Source organism: Protomyctophum bolini (genome assembly GCF_963924005.1).
Source record: "Protomyctophum bolini genome assembly, chromosome: 12".
Classification (NCBI taxonomy): Eukaryota; Metazoa; Chordata; class Actinopteri; order Myctophiformes; family Myctophidae; genus Protomyctophum; species Protomyctophum bolini.
The window spans coordinates 13272245-13295092 of record NC_137873.1 but is presented as its reverse complement, the minus strand read 5'-3'; the positions used below and the strand labels follow the sequence as shown (position 1 = coordinate 13295092).

The 22848-nt window shown below is 44.4% G+C and overlaps 2 protein-coding genes across 2 annotated transcripts in view; one reads left to right on the top strand and one right to left on the bottom strand.

Annotated features, from left to right (window-relative positions):
• Positions 1–1131: 1131 nt before the first annotated feature.
• camk2n2a (calcium/calmodulin-dependent protein kinase II inhibitor 2a) lies at positions 1132–4544 on the top strand. The gene is made up of 2 exons (XM_080777793.1): positions 1132–1623; positions 2220–4544. Exons 1-2 carry the CDS (start codon positions 1455–1457, stop codon positions 2288–2290), a joined length of 240 nt encoding a protein of 79 aa, XP_080633919.1. The 5' UTR covers positions 1132–1454; the 3' UTR covers positions 2291–4544.
• Positions 4545–14892: 10348 nt separating this feature from the next.
• ece2a (endothelin converting enzyme 2a) overlaps positions 14893–22848 on the bottom strand; it is a 126627-nt gene continuing 118671 nt past the window's right edge. The window contains exon 4 of the mRNA XM_080777311.1: positions 14893–15211. Coding sequence (XP_080633437.1) covers positions 14927–15211 — 285 coding nt within the window. The 3' untranslated portion in view covers positions 14893–14926. The remainder of the gene's footprint in view (positions 15212–22848) is intronic.

The window sequence follows — 22848 nt, the reverse complement described above, 5'->3', positions numbered from 1 at the left end:
CAGGAGGGGGCCCTATAGTAGGCTAGTTAGTCCTTGGGGAATACGGTCCATAAGTAGCCTATACAACATTGTATTTCGATCAATTTAAACAGCAGTTCAAACAGTCTCTACCTCCCTCTCACTCTGGCCACCTGTTAAAGTAGGCTATATAAAGTATAACATGCAACAATATGCGATGAATGCAGCCTTTATGCAATCAGCAGAACACTTTTACTCGCCAAAACGGTGTTTGTGCAAGGAGCACGTGCGCTGTCCATGGTGCTGAAGTTATAATGATGATCACTTGCTGATGTGACGTCTCGTAGGAATTTGTATTCCATGGTTACAGGCACCCCCCCCTAAAAGCTGGCCACGTCGCCCCAGCACAGGGTTCCTAAAGTGGCTTCCATCCCCCACCCCTGTTTTCTTCAACATTTCATTCACTTGCACACCTCGTGGAAACTGGAAAGTCACGAAGTGCAATGAAAAACTATATATTTTATTTTAAATATCCCTGCTTTAAAAAACTAAATTTGAAATTGAAAACAAAAAATAAATTAAACTAGGCCTACTGACAATATAACCTTGATAGGAACAACAACAGGTGTTTCAACTGAAGCATGCCTGCACTCCATGATCCAAAGCACCAAAGAGGATGAAACAGAATCCTGTTGAAAGATGAAGGGAAATGCCACAGCACCACAAACGCAACATTGCAGATCTGAAATGTTTTGGACTCAAGTGCGTGCGTGCGGGAGTGTGTGTGTGTGGAGGGGGGGGGGGGGGGTCACGCCTCCTTATTTTAGCATAGAATCTAGCCAGCAATGAAAAGGGTTTGAAGTACAGAGTAAAGTCCTCAGTGTTCATTTTGGTGCTGAGAGTTAAACAGATAGCCTACTCAGAGTTCAATGTTATTGCATGCAGTGCCATAGCAGCTACACCACCCGTAGTTCCATCTCTCGCCTGTTGGTGTCACACTTACTCCTCGAACACTTGGAGCCCCCCCCGCCTGCCACACAAGCACAACGCACGCACGCACACAGACACGCACCGCGCGCACGCTTTAAAGCCCGGGCGGATGACTTCACCACCATTCCGCCTGGGTTTCCTTTATGATCCCGGGATCTCCCACTTCCCTCAGCAGACATCAGCCAGCAGCACAGCCGAACACATCTCTCCCAACAACAACATCCACTCTATAAGGAACCAGAGACACGCACCGCCACCGACCGACCGAACACTAAACCGCGGTCTACAAACGGACATCTGTAGGCTATAGGCTACACGCTGCACGTCGATTGATTGATTGATTGATTGATTGATTATTTCAAACGGATTCCAACCGGAGAAAAAACAAAAAAACTCGAGAAGTGCAACCACGACAAAGGGATTTATACGGCTATATATCAAATATAGCCAGACTACTTGTTCTTCCACGTACCGAGCGTTGAACAGTGCTGTACTGTGCCAACAACATGTCCGAGGTGCTGCCATACAACGAGGGGAAGATGAGCGGCTACGGCGCGGACAGTGAGGTCAGCCAGATGTCCTTTAGCTGCGGACTGCAGGACACAAGCGCCTTCTTCGCGGCGTCGCAGGCGAAAAGACCCCCGAAACTCGGCCAGATCGGCAGAGCAAAGAGAGGTAATTAAAACTAAAACAATATAATAAAACAAAATACAAATTGAAAAATCGGAATGGTATTTGTTACCCAGATCTGTTCTGCGTGGTCGGCAAGCGACGCCGTGCATGGCGTATGAATTGAGCTGCACGCATTGACAATAGATCCTATACACGCGCATGACATTGTAAACATGTGAAAACGGGAGTTGTGCAAAAAATGATGCTTTTATCTATAAACTAAATAAATTCAATTCAATTAAAGGTGCGTATCTTTGTTTTTCCCACGACTTGCCCATAAAACCATCCCTTATGGTTATACTTTGCAGTAAATAATGTATTATGCGATCATAGCCTATAAACAAAAACCTCTTTTGTGATAGACACACGGCGCGCTTTGGGGTTTGGCAGCATTTTTACGCAGTGGCACTGGCATCATTGTTATGAAATCCATCTGTGAAAAATCGCGTCAAGGACGAAGTGTAGCGTACGTTCTTCTAGAATGATAGAACGTTGCATCCACTTCGTCCTTGCCTTTGCACTTGGACCGTTTGCCTGTCTGACATGCTCTATATTCCTTGAATGGTGCCAGTAAACATCCCCCCTTCTCCTTTCCACAGTGGACATCGAGGACGACAGAATAAACGATGTTCTGAAAGGCATGACAGACAAGTCGTCGCCCGGCGTCTAAACATGACCGACGCCTCGCAAGACTTTTTATTTTTGATCACCCGATTTGAGGAAGGAAGCACTTGTCGGCTGTAAAATGTGCATGTTTTCGAGGATTGTGTTTAACGGAGGAGGAAAAACACACACGATGGCACCGATCAAGCGAAGACAAAAGGACGGGGATAGTGAAGGAAACATGGAGGGGGGAAAGGACGGAGAAAAGATAATGAGGAAGGCAAAAAAGGAAGATTAAAGAGAGAGGGTGAGAGAGAGACTCTGGGGAAAAAGACGGAGGTTTATCAATGATGGGGTTGCTGGCAATTCTCCAAACGAATCCCGATTTTTTTAAACTAGGCTCCTGCTGCGCACCAAGATGTTGAGATGGCGGACACGCCTCCGTTCCTCAACCCTATCTGCTGGTTTTCTGATGGATTGAATTGTACTCATTCTATACTTTCACGACCATCTCTCTTCCAAAAGCGCTGTAAAACAACCGACAATAACAAGAAGAACAACAACAATAAGAAAACATTTGCGCCTTGGGAAGGCTGAAGCTATACCATTTCAAGCCCTATCTAGTTGTACAGTACCAGTAGGCTTCTGCAGGCTCTCTCTGAAAGCTCCGAGACCTTCCCCCTCCTTCTCCCTGCAGTCCTCCCTGACCTCCTACACGCTTTTTGCATTGTCGATTCAAACAGCGACACTGGCATTCACGAGGAGCTGTCCATTTCAGCACTGCGAGAACTTTAGAACGCATTCCCCACCCCGTTGCTGCTAAAGGAAAAGAAACAAAGGAAAAAAAAGCTTTTAAAAAAACAAAACAACAGACCAACCAAACTCTCAATAGTGGAGAGACCCATTGTATGTAGAACATATATCCGAGGATGGTGCAATGTTAATATCTTCTTTGTTATTGGCTCATTTTGTTTTGGCCCCGCCCCGTTATAGGAAAAAGAGCATTATTAAAGTGGTTCAAATAAATCACAGGCTATACCTTTTAATTGGTTGTATTGTCCCGCCACCCCAGCCACCCACCCACCAACCCACTCCAGTCGTGGGTGCAGGTTTGGCACCTTGCAGTGGTTCCCAAACATTTCCATGTCAAGGACCCTCACATTGATGTATATTTGGCCGCTGACTCCCATTCGAAAAGATTTTGTTCCAGGGTCCGTCCGTCCCATGAGAGAGGATTTGTCAACATTTTGTCAACATTTCTCAACATTTTTCAAAAATAGCATATTTGCAAGCTCACGATGTGTCCTATACATAGGATCCATTGTGGGCTTGCAAATCGGGTATTTTCGAATAGCCAAAAAAGCAACAGAGGTAAAACAGGGCTTAAGTGTTTCATCTGTTGCCGGAGACCCCCTGGATCCCACCAAGGACCACCTGGAGGTCCCCGGAACTCACTTTGAGAACCAGTGAGATAATCTACACCTGCACATATCTTTTCTTCACCTTTTCAATATTCAAATGATGGAAAGAGGCCAGCATATAGATGTGGAAATTATAGTCAATTGTTTTGAAATAAGGGTCATGAAATCGATGGCAAAAAAATTAGGTTTGGTATTATTTGGTTATTTTTTAAATTTTGCGATTATTCGTGTTTTGTCCTCTATAAATTTAAAGTCAACCTTTTCCCTCCCATCTATTTGCATGAACCTTCGCTCCGGTGCCAACACTAAGGTGCCACCACTTTTACCCTGGCACGCTTCTTTTTAAAACAAAATTCATATTTGTATTTTTATATCTAAATATTTGTTATTTAAAATGATACGTATGCTAGTCTATCGTCTTACAATTCATCAACAATGTTTATATTTCAGAGATGACATACAGGTCGAGACTAGGCTACACATAAGAGGAGAATCTACTGGTCTCATTCTATATCAAGAGTTTGACGTTTTTTTAAAGACTAACTGAATGTGTTTTGGGGTTTTTGCACACATCAATGTTAAAACTATTATTAAGAAATCGTATACTGTGACTTGAGCTTCGTTGATGAATTTGTTAGAAAAATGGCGATTTTAGATTAAATATTGCACTGTTTACGAGTATCCTCAAATGACACGTTATTTGACCGATTTTGGACATTACAGTTATGTTCTTTTGTTTTTATTTTTTATTTTGTTTATTTTGTACCATTCTTTTAAAGAAACTGGATATGGTTTGTTGTGCATGAAACCTTAATATTTTCAATAACGAGACATCATTTTATGAAGCAAAAAAGCAACAAAAATGTCATGACATTCTAAGAATGAGTCATTGTATATTATGATGCCATTTTCACTGTATTTGGTGAACTAATAAATGGTGAAAGAACATGTAAAAAACTAAATGTGTCTCTTTGGTGTTGCTTTTGTCACATAAAACAATCCCATTATGGAAATCCAGTCTGGTCAAATACCATTGAGGCAAGGCCGTAGAATGATGTAAATGTTAAATCCTAAAACAGCACGTAGTACTAAAAGGATAACGCACAAAAATAGTCCTGTGGACTTCCATTGTGGTCCTACAGTATATGTATTCAATTCATATAGCATACAAAAATTACACAATGACAAATACAAAAAAAATGTAGGTCCATTCGGTTACATGTGTACAGCCTACTCTCAGAGCTATAGGACAAATAAACACTTTGATTGGACGAATACCTTACAGGTATAAAAGCAGTTTAAAAGCAGCACTAAACATTCCTCTAGTCTAGACAAACAGTGTGTGTGTGTGTGTGTGTGTGTGTGTGTGTGTGTGTGTGTGTGTGTGTGTGTGTGTGTGTGTGTGTGTGTGTGTGTGTGTGTGTGCGTCCAAAGCACATACTGTATGTTTTGTAGCAATTTGTATAGCAATCGTAGAAATATTAGGCCCCCTAAAATGTCAAATGTTCAAATCATGTACAGTATAGTACTTTACATTAGGCTATTTCAGCATGTTCCAAAGCATATATTTATAGCACCATTTTGGGAGAAATTGCCAATTTAACACAGAGGTGCCCCATGCACACTCTTGTGCATACCATCTCATTTGCCCCCAGGCAAAAAAGAACCTGCAACGTGTTTGTTCATTAGCCCGAACAATCATAGACAGCTGTGAACGCTGTACTCTGGGTCACATTACAGGGGCATTATTTAAATGACATCTGAGACCTCCAGCTGGAAGATGCCATGAATTACACTAATGCATTCCTTATCAACAGTGCTTCCACTTGTGGTCAAACCCACTGTTGATTTAACATACTGTTAGGTTAGGTATGAAAGTCTAGGTGAACCCAATTGCAGACTCAAACACAGAGGCAAGTTCAAAGTTAAAAAACAAAGACTTATTTCCATCCCAGAGCACAACAAAAATACAAAAGCAGGAAAAAACTCAAAACAAGGCAAACTTAGCGTAGGCATAGGCTGGTAGCAAAGAGGCAAAGTCCAGAGCACAACAAAAATACAAAAAGGCAAAAGCAGGCAGAAAGTCCAAACAAGGTATAGGCAAACTTAACGTAGGCGTAGGCTGGTAGCGAAGAGGCAAAGTCCAAGACAAGGCACAGGTTCTGGAGCAAGAGAAACACAGCATGTTACTTGGGGATCTGACAAACACTGAAGTGCAGAGCAGAGCTTAAATAGGGCTCCACCCGATTACTAAAGGGCTGCAGCTGAGGAGCACCCCTGTCTACAGTCTTCCAATCACAACAGGATTAGAGATAGGAAGATCTAGATACTTTATACTTTGGCTATTTTGTGGCATCATTCTTTAAAAAAAAACAACAACATCAAATCTTAATCTTCTCTTATGGAGGTTTTCAGACAGCTAGGGTTCAGTAGCCAAATACATAGAAGCACTGACTTAGCGGAGTGAGAAAATAATGCAAGTATGTCAAAAAACGCAACAACGCAACAGTTAGAAGAACACCAAACATTAACAATGTGCCACCGCAGTGACCTCCAGTCCCCCTATACCACTGGGTTTGCACTATTAAGGCTACTGCCCGCCCTGCATATTGCAATTGATTTTGTTTTTTGTGTGTGTGTGTGTGTGTGTGTGTGTGTGTGTGTGTGTGTGTGTGTGTGTGTGTGTGTGTGTGTGTGTGTGTGTGTGTGTGTGTGTGCGTGCGTGCGTGCGTGCGTGCATGCATGCATGTGTGCGTGCGTGCGGCTATGGTCAATTACATTGTGACATTGACGTTTAGTGCTAGCAGACCGGAACAGAATTGACATTTGGACTGATATTGCTGCCATTATCTGCTTCTCTTTGTCTCCCTCTCTTCCTGGGATGGAGGAGGGCTCAATGGGCCCCTGTCAGGCAGACAATGGTTTTGATGGTTTTCGATGTTTAACTGCCCAGCGTCAGTTGGAACCATTTATAATAATGAAATGGGGGTCCGTAGCCTAATGCATGTCAAACACATCTTCCCTTGTGGGGTCCTTGGCATATCTTTTCAAATGGTGATCCGCAAGCTAAAGAGAGTCATTTTGGGGGTCCTTGATATGAAAAAGTTTGAGAACCAACCAGCAGGTCACTGATGAGGTGTGAGAGCAGGGGAGTTGGGTGGATCCAATGCACGGGAACAGGATGACTGGGATGACTGTTTCCTACACACAGAGACGGCCGATCGTCAGTGCCCAGGCAAGGGCGCTCTCCCCTGGTCCATGCCTGGCTGTCAGTGTCTCTGCCTGGGGGCCTTTACACGGAGGTCAAATACCCAGGCAGGGGCGCTCTCGGCCGGGCAGAGGACCAAGGGCAGACTGCTGGGCGAGCGCTGGCACTTTGGCATGGGGCGTCAGTGTGTCTTGAGTGTACAGGGTTTGACGAGGTCAGATCAACATATGGAATGTCAGAACAGGTCAGCTCCATATATGGAGATCTAAGGGTGGCAGTGGGGGCAGTGTCTTGAGTGTACAGGGTTTGATGAGGTCAGATGAGGACAGATCAACATATGGAATTAATTCTGTATTGTGTCACGAGGCATGACACACTGAGGGACATTCACTCACGACACACGGAAATGGATCCGTGACCCACAATGTGCTATAGTGCTATAGAGCAATACTACTGCAGTCAGAGTATAGAGCAATACTACTGCAGTCAGAGTATAGAGCAATACTACTGCAGTCAGAGTATAGAGCAATACTACTGCAGCCAGAGTATAGAGCAATACTACTGCAGTCAGAGTATAGAGCAATACTACTGCAGTCAGAGTATAGAGCAATACTACTGCAGTCAGAGTATAGAGCAATACTACTGCAGTCAGAGTATAGAGCAATACTACTGCAGCCAGAGCGCACATAGAGCAATACTACTGCAGTCAGAGCGCCATTCTATCAACTCTGCCTTGACTCAGCAGCTTTGGGGGTCATAGGTCACGTGGCCTGTTTAGTTGAAGTGAGAGTCAGAGAGAGAGAGAGAGAGAGAGAGAGAGAGAGAAGACCCCGGGTGTTGACCTGACAGATGGCCAGGACAGCCGGGCTGCACCATGCAGGGTCCACACACACACACGCTCGCTTGCACGCACGCACACACACACGCACACTCACACAAAGGTTTGCACTGTATACTTCGACGATGATTTTATTCGATTTTTTTATACGCCTAGCAAAAGCCGAAAAATATCTACAAACCCACAACGTGTCGTTGCGCTGCAACAATATTCATCATTTCCACAGTCTGTTCAATAGAAAAACACATAACCATATAGCAGCACACAACAACAACATAACACCAAGACAATGCATGAAGTCCCCCCCTGTGTGTCAAATACATTATTTTAAAATACTTCCATTGGTCATAAGCTTTAAATGGTTTTGGGCCAAAATACATTTCTGATCGTGTACGATATTATGGTGAATCATTCCAGACCTCCCAGGTCATCTGGGAAAGGCATTTTGTGCCGTGCTGCAAGCTAGACATTTATTTATTTATTTGTGTTTTCTGGTGCATGGGGTCCCTTTCACAAAACGTTTTCAGATGGGGGGTCTGCAGCCAAATACACATCAATGTGGGGGAAGTACGTATAATATGTTTGAGAACTACTCTGCCCTACAAAGCCAAAGTGCCGTAACTATGTTTTTGGACACACAGACCTACGTATTTGTGTATCCAAAATTAGTCTTCGCGATTTTGGGGGGATAAACAATTACCTCAAGAACATATTTTCAATTATTAGTGTAATATCACTTATTTGCCACATTTGGCTGGCCGGTTGAAACACTTTTAAACCTAATATCGACCTTTTTGTTTTTATTTTATAGTCCAAACCATTATATTATTATTCTTTAGTTACAGTACTTTGGCTTTGGAGGATATTTGTAGAATCAGCCTGCAGTCTTAATGGGTTAAATAGGGCAACACTGCAGGCCCAGAGCTGTGCCATCTATCATTCCCCTTCACTTCATCCTGAGTGGACATCAGCCGTTCATATTTCTCTCTGTGTTACGTAAGCCTGCACAGTACAGTACAGTATCTAATAGCATTACTGGATATCGCCCCGAGGGAAGCCGGCATATAATTATCATTATACGCTTCATAATGTACAATGCAAACCATACAGCATCGGTGATGGACAGTTACAAAGTACATTTACTTGAGTAATTGTGAAGTACATTATCTGTAGGCTATTCGTATTTTTTGGATACTTGTGACTTTCTCACCACTAAACATTTCAGTGACTCTTTTTGATACAGAGACAACGCATGGCGGCAAGACTAACTGTTCAGGCGAGGTTAAAAACAGATTTTTTTATTTTTCCAAAATGAGTTAAAAGCACAGGCACACTCCTCACATACTAGAGCATGTCTGAAAATAAATGTCAGAGCTGAAATTGACATGTAAATATGAACTCTAAATGCTTAAACGTAGCTAGGTGTAATGTTAGAGTCCACAGAACCTATTTTCTCACCTCGCTGTTTTCTGTAAGACATTACTCTATAAGCCATAGTCCTATCTCCAAAAGTGGTGGGTCAAACTGAACAACCAATAGGTCAATTTGAAGCTATGATTCCCTGCTTTCAAATTTCAATGACTAATTAGCCTCGTCAGAAACGGTCACATTAGGGGTAGGGGGGGAAAAAAACGCTCGCTCCCTTGTGTCCCCCCAGACCACACTTTGAGGACCACTGACCTGACGCACTCAGGACCAATCGGAAGGCCTTCAGTACACATGCAAGATTGAAGAGAGAGATTTTAGTACATACTGTAGGGTCACATCGTGGCGCCATGGGCTTGTAGATCAGCTGTGTTTTCGGCACTGAGCGAGAGAGAGAGAGAGAGGGAGAGAGGGAGAGAGGGAGAGAGGGAGAGAGGGAGAGAGAGAGTATGCAGCAGATTGTTGTTTTTGCTTCCCCTGCAGGCAACAGAGCATGGAGGACAATTAGGAAAAGCAAAGACAATGCTGGCTGCACATGCTGTGCAGTGTGCACGCAAGAATGTGCGAGTGTGAGCACCCACACATACACGCACAAACACACACGCACAGGCAGGGGAATAAAAAAAGATTCAAAGACAGTCAGACATTTATGCTGCACATAAGGATATGCAGGAACGATGCACACTTGCGCAGACAGAAAGAAAGAGACAGATGTAGAAAGAAAGCAAGAAAGAAAGACACCCAGACAGAGACATGCAGGAAGAGAGAAAGAACTGCATATTGACGTCTAAGAGGGGTCATAGTCAGTCGTCTAAATATTCAACCTAATCTCGAGGTCTGTCAGACGTGCAGATCAGGTATACGTAGGTCCTAATATATACCTGATCTGCACGTCTGTCAGACGTCCAATGTTTGTTGAGACACTATGATGACAATGTCTGTCTCCCTTTTTTCACTGAACAGAACTAAATAACAAATCCAGCGCAGCGATAGTTCATTGAGACACGGAAAGCAGAAGGTATATTATATAATCCCTGGTATGAAACTCAGCTCCACTGGTTTATTAGATTCGACGTTTCGATCCCTTAGGAAGAAGATCCTAAGGGATCGAAACGTCGAATCTAATAAACCAGTGGAGCTGAGTTTCATACCAGTGTTGCAGACTCTATTTTTCATCTTGTACTGCCTTTTTGTCTAGCACCTGGGCTAGAGTGGAGGTGCATGCTCTATTTCCTATATTATATAATCCCCCCTTCATTCTCTATCAGTAATGCATTCTGTTCCTTTAAATCAGCAGTCTCTGTCCATGTCAACTCCCTCACTCTCATTCGCTGCCAGCTAACTCACTCACGCCCACATTCAATCAGGTGTTCTTTTTAAGCAGTCACTACTCTGTCCTCAGTCTTCATGCTGGCTGATTCTGTGTCTCTGTTGTTCAGATGTCAGCGTTAAAATTTCCGCCACCTCCTCGGCCTCCTCCCTGTGGCATTAGTTCTGTAATGGGTGATTCTGTGATTATAAACGTGATTTGTGGATTGTACTATATGTGGTATGTAGTTCTATCTGTGATTATAATGTGTTTTTATGATCTTGTTCAGTATCTATGTGCATATATGGACTGCATTGAAAGTTATGTTGTTGATGTAATGTCTTTATGTTAAGCTTTGCTCTGGGGTTTGTTGTTGATATCAGAGCTGTGTCTCGGTGCACAGATAATCTGAGATATCAAATGATATCAGATTATATGATATCACATGAGCAGAGCCACAGCGCCATACTAATGCAATATCTTTGCAATAAATGGTTAATGGTCATTCTGAGCTGAAGAGTTTCAATTAACTAAATAAAAACTATAGGCTTAGGCTAAAACTATGACAATTTTGTCGACAAATCTCTGCACTGTTATGGATAGCGAAATAGAAGGAAATTCCTATGCCAGGTTTTCCCATGCATTTCCCCTGGCTTTCATTTTTGAGCCGAATGCGAATGAAAATAAAAGCCTGGGTACTTCGTACACACATAAAGAACAACTGTGCTCTGCCTGTGTTTCATGGCCGCCTCAATGCTTTTCCAATGGAAGTCACATGGTTTGACCAAACACTTGTATTTGATTGCCCCCCCCTCCCCCCATCACACAAAACTGTTTGGTCAAAACATATGACTTCCATTGGAAAAGCATTGAGGCGGCCATGAAACACGGACAGCACAGAGCATGTTCGTCTGATATGTCTGTACGAAGCCTAACACTACACAGACGACATCATGCAGGCAGAGAGAATAAAGAAAGGCATGCAGACGGAAATGATGTGTGTGGTGTCCTGTGTGAGGCTGTTCTGTATTGAAGGATGTGTGTGGTGTCCTGTGTGAGGCTGTTCTGTATTGAAGGATGTGTGTGGTGTCCTGTGTGAGGCTGTTCTGTATTGAAGGATGTGTGTGGTGTCCTGTGTGAGGCTGTTCTGTATTGAAGGATGTGTGTGGTGTCCTGTGTGAGGCTGTTCTGTATTGAAGGATGTGTGTGGTGTCCTGTGTGAGGCTGTTCTGTATTGAAGGATGTGTGTGGTGTCCTGTGTGAGGCTGTTCTGTATTGAAGGATGTGTGTGGTGTCCTGTGTGAGGCTGTTCTGTATTGAAGGATGTGTGTGGTGTCCTGTGTGAGGCTGTTCTGTATTGAAGGATGTGTGTGGTGTCCTGTGTGAGGCTGTTCTGTATTGAAGGATGTGTGTGGTGTCCTGTGTGAGGCTGTTCTGTATTGAAGGATGTGTGTGGTGTCCTGTGTGAGGCTGTTCTGTATTGAAGGATGTGTGTGGTGTCCTGAGCAAGAACACACTGAAGTGTAGAAGTGCACGATTGTTGTTTAACTGCAAATCCAACTACAGTAGCACCAAGGCAAGCCCTATAGCCTATATTGTCTATTTCATTTGTTATAGGATCTCCATTATGAGCCCTCAAGCAGTGGTTTCAAACCTTTCAGGTCGAGACCCAAAAAGAGAGATTATTAGACGTTTGACCGGACGCAAACTAGTGAAAATAGCAGATACAAGCGCACAACACGTCGCTTGAATTCACGTCGCATGAAAAAAGTAGATACAGGCCTAGCCAGGCGGGTATATGGATGTCCAACTTCCATCGTTACATGCATTTCCATCATCTCCACATGCATCTTTATGGTATAGGCCAGTCACCACTCGAGTCCTGGCCCATAAAGATTGGTCTGTTACCCACAAATGGGTCCCGACCCTCTGTTTGGGACAGAACACAGCCAGGGAGCAAGCTTGTCTCGTCAAACCACGTGACTCCCATTGAAAATGCATTGCGAGCCGTCGACACACAGAAGAGACAGGAGACACCGAGGAGACAGCTGTCTCTTAGATGTGAACGGCGCCCAAGAAAACAAATAGCACTATGGGAACTATGCACAAAAAAGAGTGGGAGTGTGAAACAGGGAGGGAGGGAGGGAACCAGGCTATTTCACCCAATAACCGGGGAAATGCTATATATGTGGGTATACCGTAACCTGAATAAGTATACTGTACTGTAAACTGTACACATTTATTAAAATTTCTTCATGAATTATTGAGCGCCTTGAATGCTTGCCGTTTATCTCTTTTGACAGCATTAGTTAGTATATCTAGGCTGGTTTTACCCACTACTCACAATCCATCGCTCAACAGAATCCCAGCTGTCCTCCCCTCAACAGTCATCCACGCAGACAGTCACAAAAAATGACTCCATCATGGGTATTTTACTGTCTGTGGCGGCGGCGCATTGATTGTACCCCATGTGCCAAGGTTAACGCATCTATTATCAATATCCTTATACAGAGTATAGTGGAGCCACTTAGAGAGTTATGCAAGCAGCGCTCGCTCTCTCGCTGGCTGCCCACTGTGCACCCTGCCAGGAAGTCTGTCATTCTCTGGTTCAGAGGCCCTCTCTCGCTGGCTGCCCACTGTGCACCCTGCCAGGAAGTCTGTCATTCTCTGGTTCAGAGGCCCTTTGGAAATATACACTTTATGAAGTATAATTTGTTTAGGACCCATGGGAGGGTGGGAGGGTGAACGGGAGGGTAGGCTGGGTAAGCGTGACCACTCTTGGTCATTCTGCCCAACCTAAGGGGAAGGGTTGCAAACCCCCCCCCCCCAAAAAAACAAACGGGGAATGTCAATGCCAATAACAATAACGATGTATAACTAACCTTGTACCTCTCCCCGAATGAAGAAATATGTATACGGTATTTAAAAAAGGTAAGGTTTACCTTAAACAAATGACAGAGATCACAGATCAGAGTGACTGTGAGAGAATGGACCTCAGTGGAATAGGAACAGCCATCTGAGACCCACTCCACTCTTAAAAATAGATGGTAATTACATTTCAGTGGAAAATTAAAAATAAATGATTTCTGCTTTATTAATGCTCCCCCACATAGTCGCCTGTCTGTCTGTCTGTCTGTCTGTCTGAGCAGATTTTGTTCCAGGGAGTGGGACCCCCAGATGCAAAGGTTAGAGTTAAAAGATTTGCTTTAAAAATTAAATAGATTTTCAAATGTAATGGTTGAAATGATCGTGATGCTATATTTACCCTACTGCATGGGTAAGTGAAATGTCACTAGATGCTTCCCCGGTCTTATATGGATTAATATGAAAATTCTATCCTGAATACAGGCTGACTTGGAAGCTGTAATTCTGTAAGGCAGAAAGTTGGATGAATTGAGAGACACGACTTCCTCACACATTCATCCTGTACAACAAGGCTGTTGACAACCTGGCCAGAGAATCCACTTGGCACAAAGTCCAGGCAGAAAAGCTGTGTTTTTTTTTGGCAGAGGCTGCGCACTCTCAGATTCACAATAAATAAGTCACTTTTCTCCTCATAGCATTACGCTGAAGAGTGTGAAATAAGACGATATATGGATACGCATCTATACCAGCACTTCCATGGCTTCCCTATTTTGGGAACGTCATTAAAAAAAAAGAAAGAAAAAAGGAAACTGTACAAGCTTGTAGAGCAAAAAATATTCATTTATTTGCTGCTATTTTTGAATATCCATAGCCTGGTTCCAGCCCCTGAATCGCTAGCCACACCCATTAAAAAATATGTTCTGGGCGATTCAGGTCTGGTGACGTTATGGCAGCCTTGGTTAAAAATCTGATACCGCGGCTACGGCCAATCAACAACATGAATGAATATTCTAGCCTGAGTGTCAGGCTAGAATATCCACAGAATAAAATATGAACCAATTTAGGCGGCGGGAAAGGGGGGTGCCTGGGGGGAGGTCTTTTATCAATTTATTGATGAAGTCTTCTATAGATGAAGTCTTCTATAGAACAATTTATTGATGAAGTCTTCTATAGATGAAGTCTTCTATAGAACAATGTTATAGATGAAGTCTTCTATAGCAGCGGTTCCCAAAGTGGGGTACGCGACGCATAGCCAGGGGGTACCCAAGCTGCCTTGAGGGGGCTAGTGAATCATGGTGTGTGTGTGTGATATGAAATGTCCAGTGCCTCCCCAGTGCCTCCCCAAGTGCCACCCCAGTGTCTGCCCTGCAGTGTCTGCCCAGTGTCTGCCCAGTGCCTCCCCAGTGTCCGCCATGGTGCCTCCCCAGTGTCCGCCATGGTGCCTCCCCAGTGTCTGCCCAGTGGCTCCCCAGTGTCCCCTGAGTGCCTCCCCAGTGCCTCCCCAGTGTCCCCTCAGTGCTTCCCCAGTGCCTCCCCAGTGTCCCCCTGAGTGCCTCCCCAGTGCCTTCCCAGTGTCCCCCCGAGTGCCTCCCCCAGTGTCCAGTGTCTCCAATAGCAATACAAGAGCAATAATACCGCTATAGAACAATGTTATTGATGAAGTCTTCCGCGTCCTCCTCTTGATACGTCAGAGGGGGCGGAGCCTCAGCCTCCTCCAATAGCCTCTCCTCCAGAGCCGCGTCCTCGGGGCTAAGCTGGTCCCCTTTGGTGAGCGCGTACAGGAAGTACTGGAAGCCGTCGCCGTAGCAGTGGTGAGCGACGGACCAGCCGTACTGGCGGCGAGCGTAGAGACGCTTCCTGAAGTGGGGCTGGGCGAAGGAGACGGACAGGAAGCGACCTCCCGGCTTCAACACGCGGCTGACCTGAGAGAGGAGGAGCCCAAACACAACGAGACAGGAAGACAACGTTAGTGAAGTCCATTGAAGACCCCAGACCAGATTCTACAAATGTCTTCTAAATCATGAGTTTGCAAAAAAGAAAAAAAAAACATGTTTCATCAGTGGTCCTCATGTCAAGTCTTATGTAATTGGCCGCCGACCCCCATCTGAAAATATGGACCCCCCATAACCAAAGATACTGTATGAAAAAACATTTGCAGTGATTCAAAGTTTTGCACGTTTTCACGATTTAAAAAACATAGCAAGCTCATTGCTCGGCACTCGGTGCCGTGCTATGAGCTTGTATATCTGCTATTTTTCAACAGGTAAAGTTTAAAATAATGAACCATGAGGTTTCCAGTTCAATCCCGGGCTCCCCCAGAGTTGTTGTCGAAGTGTCCTTGAGCAAGACACTGAACCCCTAATTGCTCCCGACGTGCAGGTTGCATGGTTTCCTCCGCCATCTGTGTATGAATGTGTGTGTGTGTGTGTGTGTGTGTGTGTGTGTGTGTGTGTGTGTGTGTGTGTGTGTGTGCCCGTGTGTGGTGTGTATGGGTGAATGTAATGCACAATTTATGTAAAGTGCTTTGGATAAAGGCGCTATATAAATGCACCATTTACCATTACTGAATGTAATTCCCCAGGTTTTCTTCAGAATATGTATGACACTGATTTACACTATATATGGCACATTAGGTTCCACGAGACAGCAAGTTTTAGTCAACTAAATATCGTAAGATTTCAGTCGACTAAATCTATCTACAGTATATTTTGCAGAAATGTGTTTTGGCGGACCTTGATGGCATCGTAATGGCTGATTTTACACTTGGCAGCTTGCTGAAAGTAACTGATCTGTAAGCTCACAACTTCTACAACTGCATGAGCTTGTAGATCTGCTATTACAATCTGCAATACCCGAGCGCAACCAAACATAAAATGACTTGTCTCTTAGGATCTATTCTCCACTTTTTTTTTGATTAATTGAAAATGGAGGACCCTGATGTAAACAAGTCTGAGTGCTTTTTTCTGGCTCTATTCTCTTAGCAGTTCTCTCAATTGACATGCACCTTCCTTGAACTGTACCCATTCTGCAATCTGTTAATAAAATCAAGCAGTCCCTTCCTAACATTTTAGTCTTTAGTCTTTGTCAACAACATTGTGTTAGTTTTAGTCATCAAAGCTCCATTTTTTATTTCATTATTATTTAGTTGTTTTTGTCAGTGAAACAAGGTATAGTCGACAAACATTTTTCATCATCGTTTTAGTCGACAAAATGAACAGTGGTTAGAGAAGCATTTTAAAATAACATCGTCGTGCTTGTCGACCTGAGCTTGTAGGTCTCTGTGAGCTTGTAGATCTGTTGTGAGCTTGTAGGTCTATGACTGAGGTCTTGTAAGTCTGTGTTCTCAGGCACACGACACCATCGTGCATAAATTAGTGTCTAGCCATGCAGCTGCGTAGGGCTCATCTTGTCACATGGCGTGACACTAACAATCAGCCTTCTTCTGTATGAATAATCATGGCTCTCTCTCTCTCTGTGTGTGTGTGTGTGTGTGTGTGTGTGTGTGTGTGTGTGTGTGTGTGTGTGTGTGTGTGTGTGTGTGATGCACACGTGCAGAAAGCATACGTTATGCATGAGAGGAGCCTCTGGCTGCAACCTACATGAAGCACAGGGATATGCGCACGCACACGCACACACACACACACACACACACACACACACACACACACACCCCCCCCCCCCTTGGGCCCACCTTGGTATGACCAGCTGGGGATCGAACCCCAACCTCCCAGTCTCAGGGCGGACACAAGTCCAACCACTGAGCCAAAAGTGTCTAAACATGGGACCCAGTGCCTCTCTGCTTGGCACTCGCCCATCAAGTGTTGGATTGGAGTAAGTCCCTGCGACAGCATCATGTCCAGGGGGTGTTCTTGTACACCAAGCTGACTCACGCTAGGGGAACGGGGGAGATAGGCTCTTGGCCTATGGGCCTCAGGGCACGGCAAGGCTTACTTATGGACACAGCCCTAGGGAAGCCCATGGTCAGTGAAGTATAGGCTAAATGATTTAAGTGGTTACATTCAAGAAACAGCAGATCTACATGTACAAGCTCTGCAACTTGTGGCATCACACCCATCTGGAACTTTGCCCAGGGCAGTGGTTCTCAATGTGTGGTCCAGGGAACCTCGGGGTTCCGCATGGGGGTTCCAAATGGAACCATGCAGCCAGGTCTATATTTATACGGTATACAAATGGAACCAAATGGACCCCTTATGGGTGGTGTTGTCATGTGCCCATGAGTTACGGGTTGCCCTTGAACTGAGAAAGAACCACGGATGTACAGTATAGGGTTCAGTTGGTTAAAGGGCTTCCTCACACACAGTTACATTTGATGTGAAGCCTTAATAATATCGTCGGGTGTGAAAACCTCACACTGTATGTCAAAAACTGTTACTTATCAGGATTCAAACTAAAAACTAGCTAATGCAGCTCAGTTCAGCTCTGCTCCGTGTGATCAGAAAGAAAAAAAGGTTGGAATATGGAGATTTCTGCCCGACGACAGTACAGTGAACAATTACACAGACAGTATCTCTGTGGACGGGGAGGGGGGGGGGGACAGGCATGAAAATGTGTCCCGCAGCCGAGTTCACGTGCAATACCAACGAGAGCTTTTTATAAAACAGCAGTGTCACACGGGCCGGGGTGGGGAAGGGGTATTTGGGGGGGGGGGGGGGGGGGGACTGGTGCAACTGAACATAGCGAAGACATTCTGCCAGGAGGGGGGGGCATCAGAGCACATGTATCCCGCTCTCCCCTCTCTCTCTCTCTCTCTCTCTCTCTCCCTCACGCGATTCATCTCCACTGGCGAGCTATAGCCAGGATATGAATTATTCACCCTCCACTGTGACAAGAAAGGAGAGCTGAAGGAACCGGAAAAGTGGGTGGTTGTATTATGTGGGGTAAAATTCAGGAAAAGGGAAGGGAACCCGCACACTCATATTCTCCAAAAGATACATTTATTGCCGACGTTTACGGGCCAAGGCTCTTCATCTGGTCAAACTCCACGAAGTGATGTGCGTATTTTACTATAGTTTCTGGGTAAAATTCAGGAGAAACTAAAAGCCGTATAGGGAAAAGAGAGGCAGGGAGGCGGACACACATACTGTAGGTAGGTTTGTCCCGATCCGATTACGTGATCTGAATCGGATTGGGAGCTAAATAAACGTGATCAGGACATCCCTAGCATCAATATTATATCCATATCATGACATTAGACTCGATATTGTCTGTGATTTTGGATAGTGTACTATTGTGATATGGCATAAGTGTTCTAGAAAAATATAAATATCGGATCAGAAACAAATCGGCATCAGCAGATACTCAAAATCAAATGATCGGTATTGGATCGGGAGCAAAAAACATGATGGGGACATCCCTACACGTATGCTATGCCAGGGTTGGACCAGTACAGTATATGACAGACATGATCTCCTCAGACTTTAGGGTGAAGCGGCATCCACATGTCTCTCAGGTCAGCGGATCTCAAAACCTTTTAATTTCAAGTTCGCTTTAATAATGTACATATATTCAAAGATTGTCAAGATAAAATAAATCGCAGATGATGAAGTGACAGGGCAGTGGCTGAGGAGGTATAGGTGGTAGGCTCCCAGTTTGATCTCCTCCTCCTCCTCCTGGCTCTATGCCGACCTGCAGAGCAAGACACCTTTTCACTCTACAGTCTACACTGATCCTTGCTGAATGTTAGCCCCAGAATAGGGATCCAATGCACTGGCTCTCAACGTTAGGTCCGGGGACCACCGAGTGGTCTACAGGTATTTAGTACCATCTGCGCGCTCTCAGACTCACTGTGAAGTGAAGGGCGCCCACCGTGACTGCCACACCATTGCAGATTCACTGCCACTATATATACGTTACGAGACATGAACGCAGTGTGTTATTGCATAAAACAAAATCACACCCGTGTGAAGTGAGGGGCGCTTGTATCATCGTACATACATCCATCTCATTCCGGCCAATCACAATTTGCGTCCTCACTTTTGTCTACAGTGTTTGTGTTTACACACTTTGTCTTAATTCAATGTTTGTGTTTACACAGACACTCAAAGCTGGGCATATAGTAGGGGCCATAGCCCCTGTCAAAACCGAAATCAGTCACAAGATGTATTTATATTGGCCACATGACGTCGCACCTGGCAATTTAGTACACTAGACAAACATGAAAAGTCCATAGATTTGGCTGACAACAGATTTGTCCAAAGTCCATAGACTTCCATTTGTACACTCTCAAGAGTTAGACCTGTGACGGTTGGATGGTGCCTTAATTGCATGGCTGCCTCTGCCATGGGTGTGAATGTGTGCGTGTGAAAGGGTGCACCCATATGTATGTGTGTGTGTGAGTGTGAGTGTGAGTGTGAGTGTGAGTGTGAGTGTGTGTGTGTGTGTGTGTGTGTGTGTGTGTGTGTGTGTGTGTGCGTGTGTGTGCATACAAAGGAATGTACATAACACGCCATGATAGAATAGTGGAACTCATAGCAAAGGACATATCAAAATATCATGCATCTTCAGTGAGAATGTACAAACATTCCTGTGTCATTCCATCCATGTTTCAACTCTGTGATAACCCAGACATGTTTACATCTCTGACAGCTAATACACCAGATGTTGTTGTAGTTGATGAAGAGTCCAGAGAGGTGTCCGTATTAGAGATAGCCTGCACCTTTGACCACAGCCTAGAGGAAGCCTTTATGACCAAGGTCATTAAATATACCAACCACGCCTAAATACCATCTCAGAGCTGGGCTATAGGTGCAGACTATTTGTGTTTATATTGGGCAGCCTAGGGCATACCCACAGACTGGTTGTTAGAGGGTTCCAACAACTTGGGATGCCCAAAAAGGAGGCAAAAAGGCAGGCAACGTATTGTAGTGTCTCTGCTATATAATACATATATGGCGGAGACGCTGCTACTTATACCCATAGATATATGCTGAGTGACATGCCTGTTGTAACATGAAAACACATGCCATGTGGTTTTGTAAGTGTAACTCTACTGCACCTTTACTATTTGTGTCTTTGTATGCATCTCCTTTGTGTGGACATAAATAAATGGTTCAAATGTGTGTGTGCGAGTGAGAGAGAGAGAAAGGGTGCACCCATACAGACACCACCGAAAATAGCAGACCCGCAACAAGCACACACAGTATGTATGTGAGGTCGAAGATAAACTGGGTTTGGAGTAGCCTATACATTAGGGTTAACTCTAATTCCATAAACCTATTTAAAACTATATATTATTTTATTTTTAACATAAAACAACCATTTATCTTGTGAGGAAACAGAAACATTGTCCTCACAATGTGAGGACAATGACGCTCACAATAATATCACACACACACACACACACGCACACGCACACGCACGCACACGCACACGCACACACACACACACACACACACACACACACACACACAGATGATGAAGGTAGTGCATTAAGTGAGATGACTCAGACATCATTGACAGTGCAGCACATGGATGATGAATCCTTCCTGAATGAACCCACTAGGAAACAACATGAAGGGCAGCTACTACTATACATGTATTCACTACTACTATACATGTATTCACTACTACTATACATGTATTCACTACTACTATACATGTATTCACTACTACTATATGTATTCACTACTACTATACATGTATTCACTACTACTATACATGTATTCACTACTACTATACATGTATTCACTACTACTATACATGTATTCACTACATTCACTACTACTATACATGTATTCACTACTACTGTACATCTATTCACTACTACTATACATGTATTCACTACTACTATACATGTATTCACTACTACTGTACATGTATTCACTACTACTATACATGTATTCACTACTACTATACATGTATTCACTACTACTGTACATGTATTCACTACTACTATACATGTATTCACTACTACTATACATGTATTCACTACTACTATACAGCTAGCTTGTAGATCTGCTATTTTTGCAATTTTTCTGAGCTTTTTGAATCTTGCCCCTACCATATTACAACCACTAAACTAACAGTAAAACTAAGCCTTTTCCACAACATTTTAAACATAGCAAACCCACTTCAGACCTAGCCTGATTATCAGACTGAGATGCAGTCCACTCAGAGAGTGGGCGGGGTCTTTGGGCTGGATGCAGGCTACTTCAGACCCACTTCAGAAACTAATTGAACGTCAAAAGTGAAAGTCAAAATAAAATAAAAAATGAATTAACAATATTATTTTATTTATCCCCCGACTTTTGTAACCCATTTGTTTCACCCAGTGCCAATTGCCTAAGCTGTAATCCTGCTCATGTTTCCTCCAATGCATGAGGAGTGAGCAGACCGCTTCTTACCACCTGACAGGGGGGAGTTTCCCCGGTAGGACGTATAGCGGGCGGAAGGAACACGTTATTCCAACCAGCAACAGCATCCCTAGAAGCACCCGGGTTAGCCGAGCTGTAAGCCGATCCTAATTAGAGCCACGGGGCCTTCTCCCCCGGGAGAGACTGAGAGGGAAACCCAACCCACCCCATGGGGAAGCCCCACCCACCCCATGGGGAAGCCCCACCCACCCAGTGGAGACCCACCAGGGAAACCCCCGACCCCACGGCTTGTCTCCAAAACACTCTCATCATCACGCACTCGCTCTAGTCTCTACGGCCATGATGTCACTGCTTTTCTTTCCAGAACATATAGTACCAATGCACGCACGCACCCGCACACACACACTCACTCACGTATGGATGCACGCACGCATGCACACACACACACACACACACACACACACACACACACACACACACACACACACACACACACATAAAACCTAAAACAACCATTTATCTTGTGAGGAAACAGAAACATTGTCCTCACAATGTCAAATTCATACTATACTTGTGGGGACATTTGACACTAACAATACACACACGCACGCACACGCACACACACACACACACACACACACACACACACACGTGAATCCGTGATGTCATCGTGGCCTGTAGTGAATTATTCAGCGTGGTGGCGGATGGTTGGATGGCTGTTTCTAAAGCAAGCAGACCTATACCTGCACTGTGTTGTTGAAACCACTCCCCTGGTATAGAGTTTCCCACTTCAACACACACACACACCCCGGCAGGTGTGCGTGCGTGGAGGTGATAGGAGAGCCACTTCAGCAGGCCTGTGAGGACCTGAGCAGGGTTTGTGTACAGAGCTTTTAACTTCGATAAACTTTTCACCACAGTAGATTAACTTTGCCACCGCTGGTCCCTGCCTGACGTTTCTGCATTAGTCAGCGTCAGCGAGCAGATGAGAAGCTGTCACTGCAAGGACAACCAGATTACGTTTGCTTTGTAGGTGTCAGTCTCCCTTTCCCTCGCTCTCTCCCCTCAAGTCCCGTGTAAATAGTGTTTTTAGCAGCTTGCAGAGGAATGTGGGTGTTTCCTTCCTTCACATAACGGTAATATACCCTGAGAGGCAAAAGGGGCGTGGCTTTATGGGAAATGGGCGTGGCTTTAATCAACGCTAATCTGGTGCATGGCCATATAAA

Bases quoted from the DNA above. Each gene is read 5' to 3' on its own strand.
- camk2n2a (XM_080777793.1), top strand. From the start codon at position 1,455: ATGTCCGAGGTGCTGCCATACAACGAGGGGAAGATGAGCGGCTACGGC. The intron at 1,624-2,219 runs GTAATTAAAACT...TCCTTTCCACAG, and splicing joins GATCGGCAGAGCAAAGAGAG to TGGACATCGAGGACGACAGA.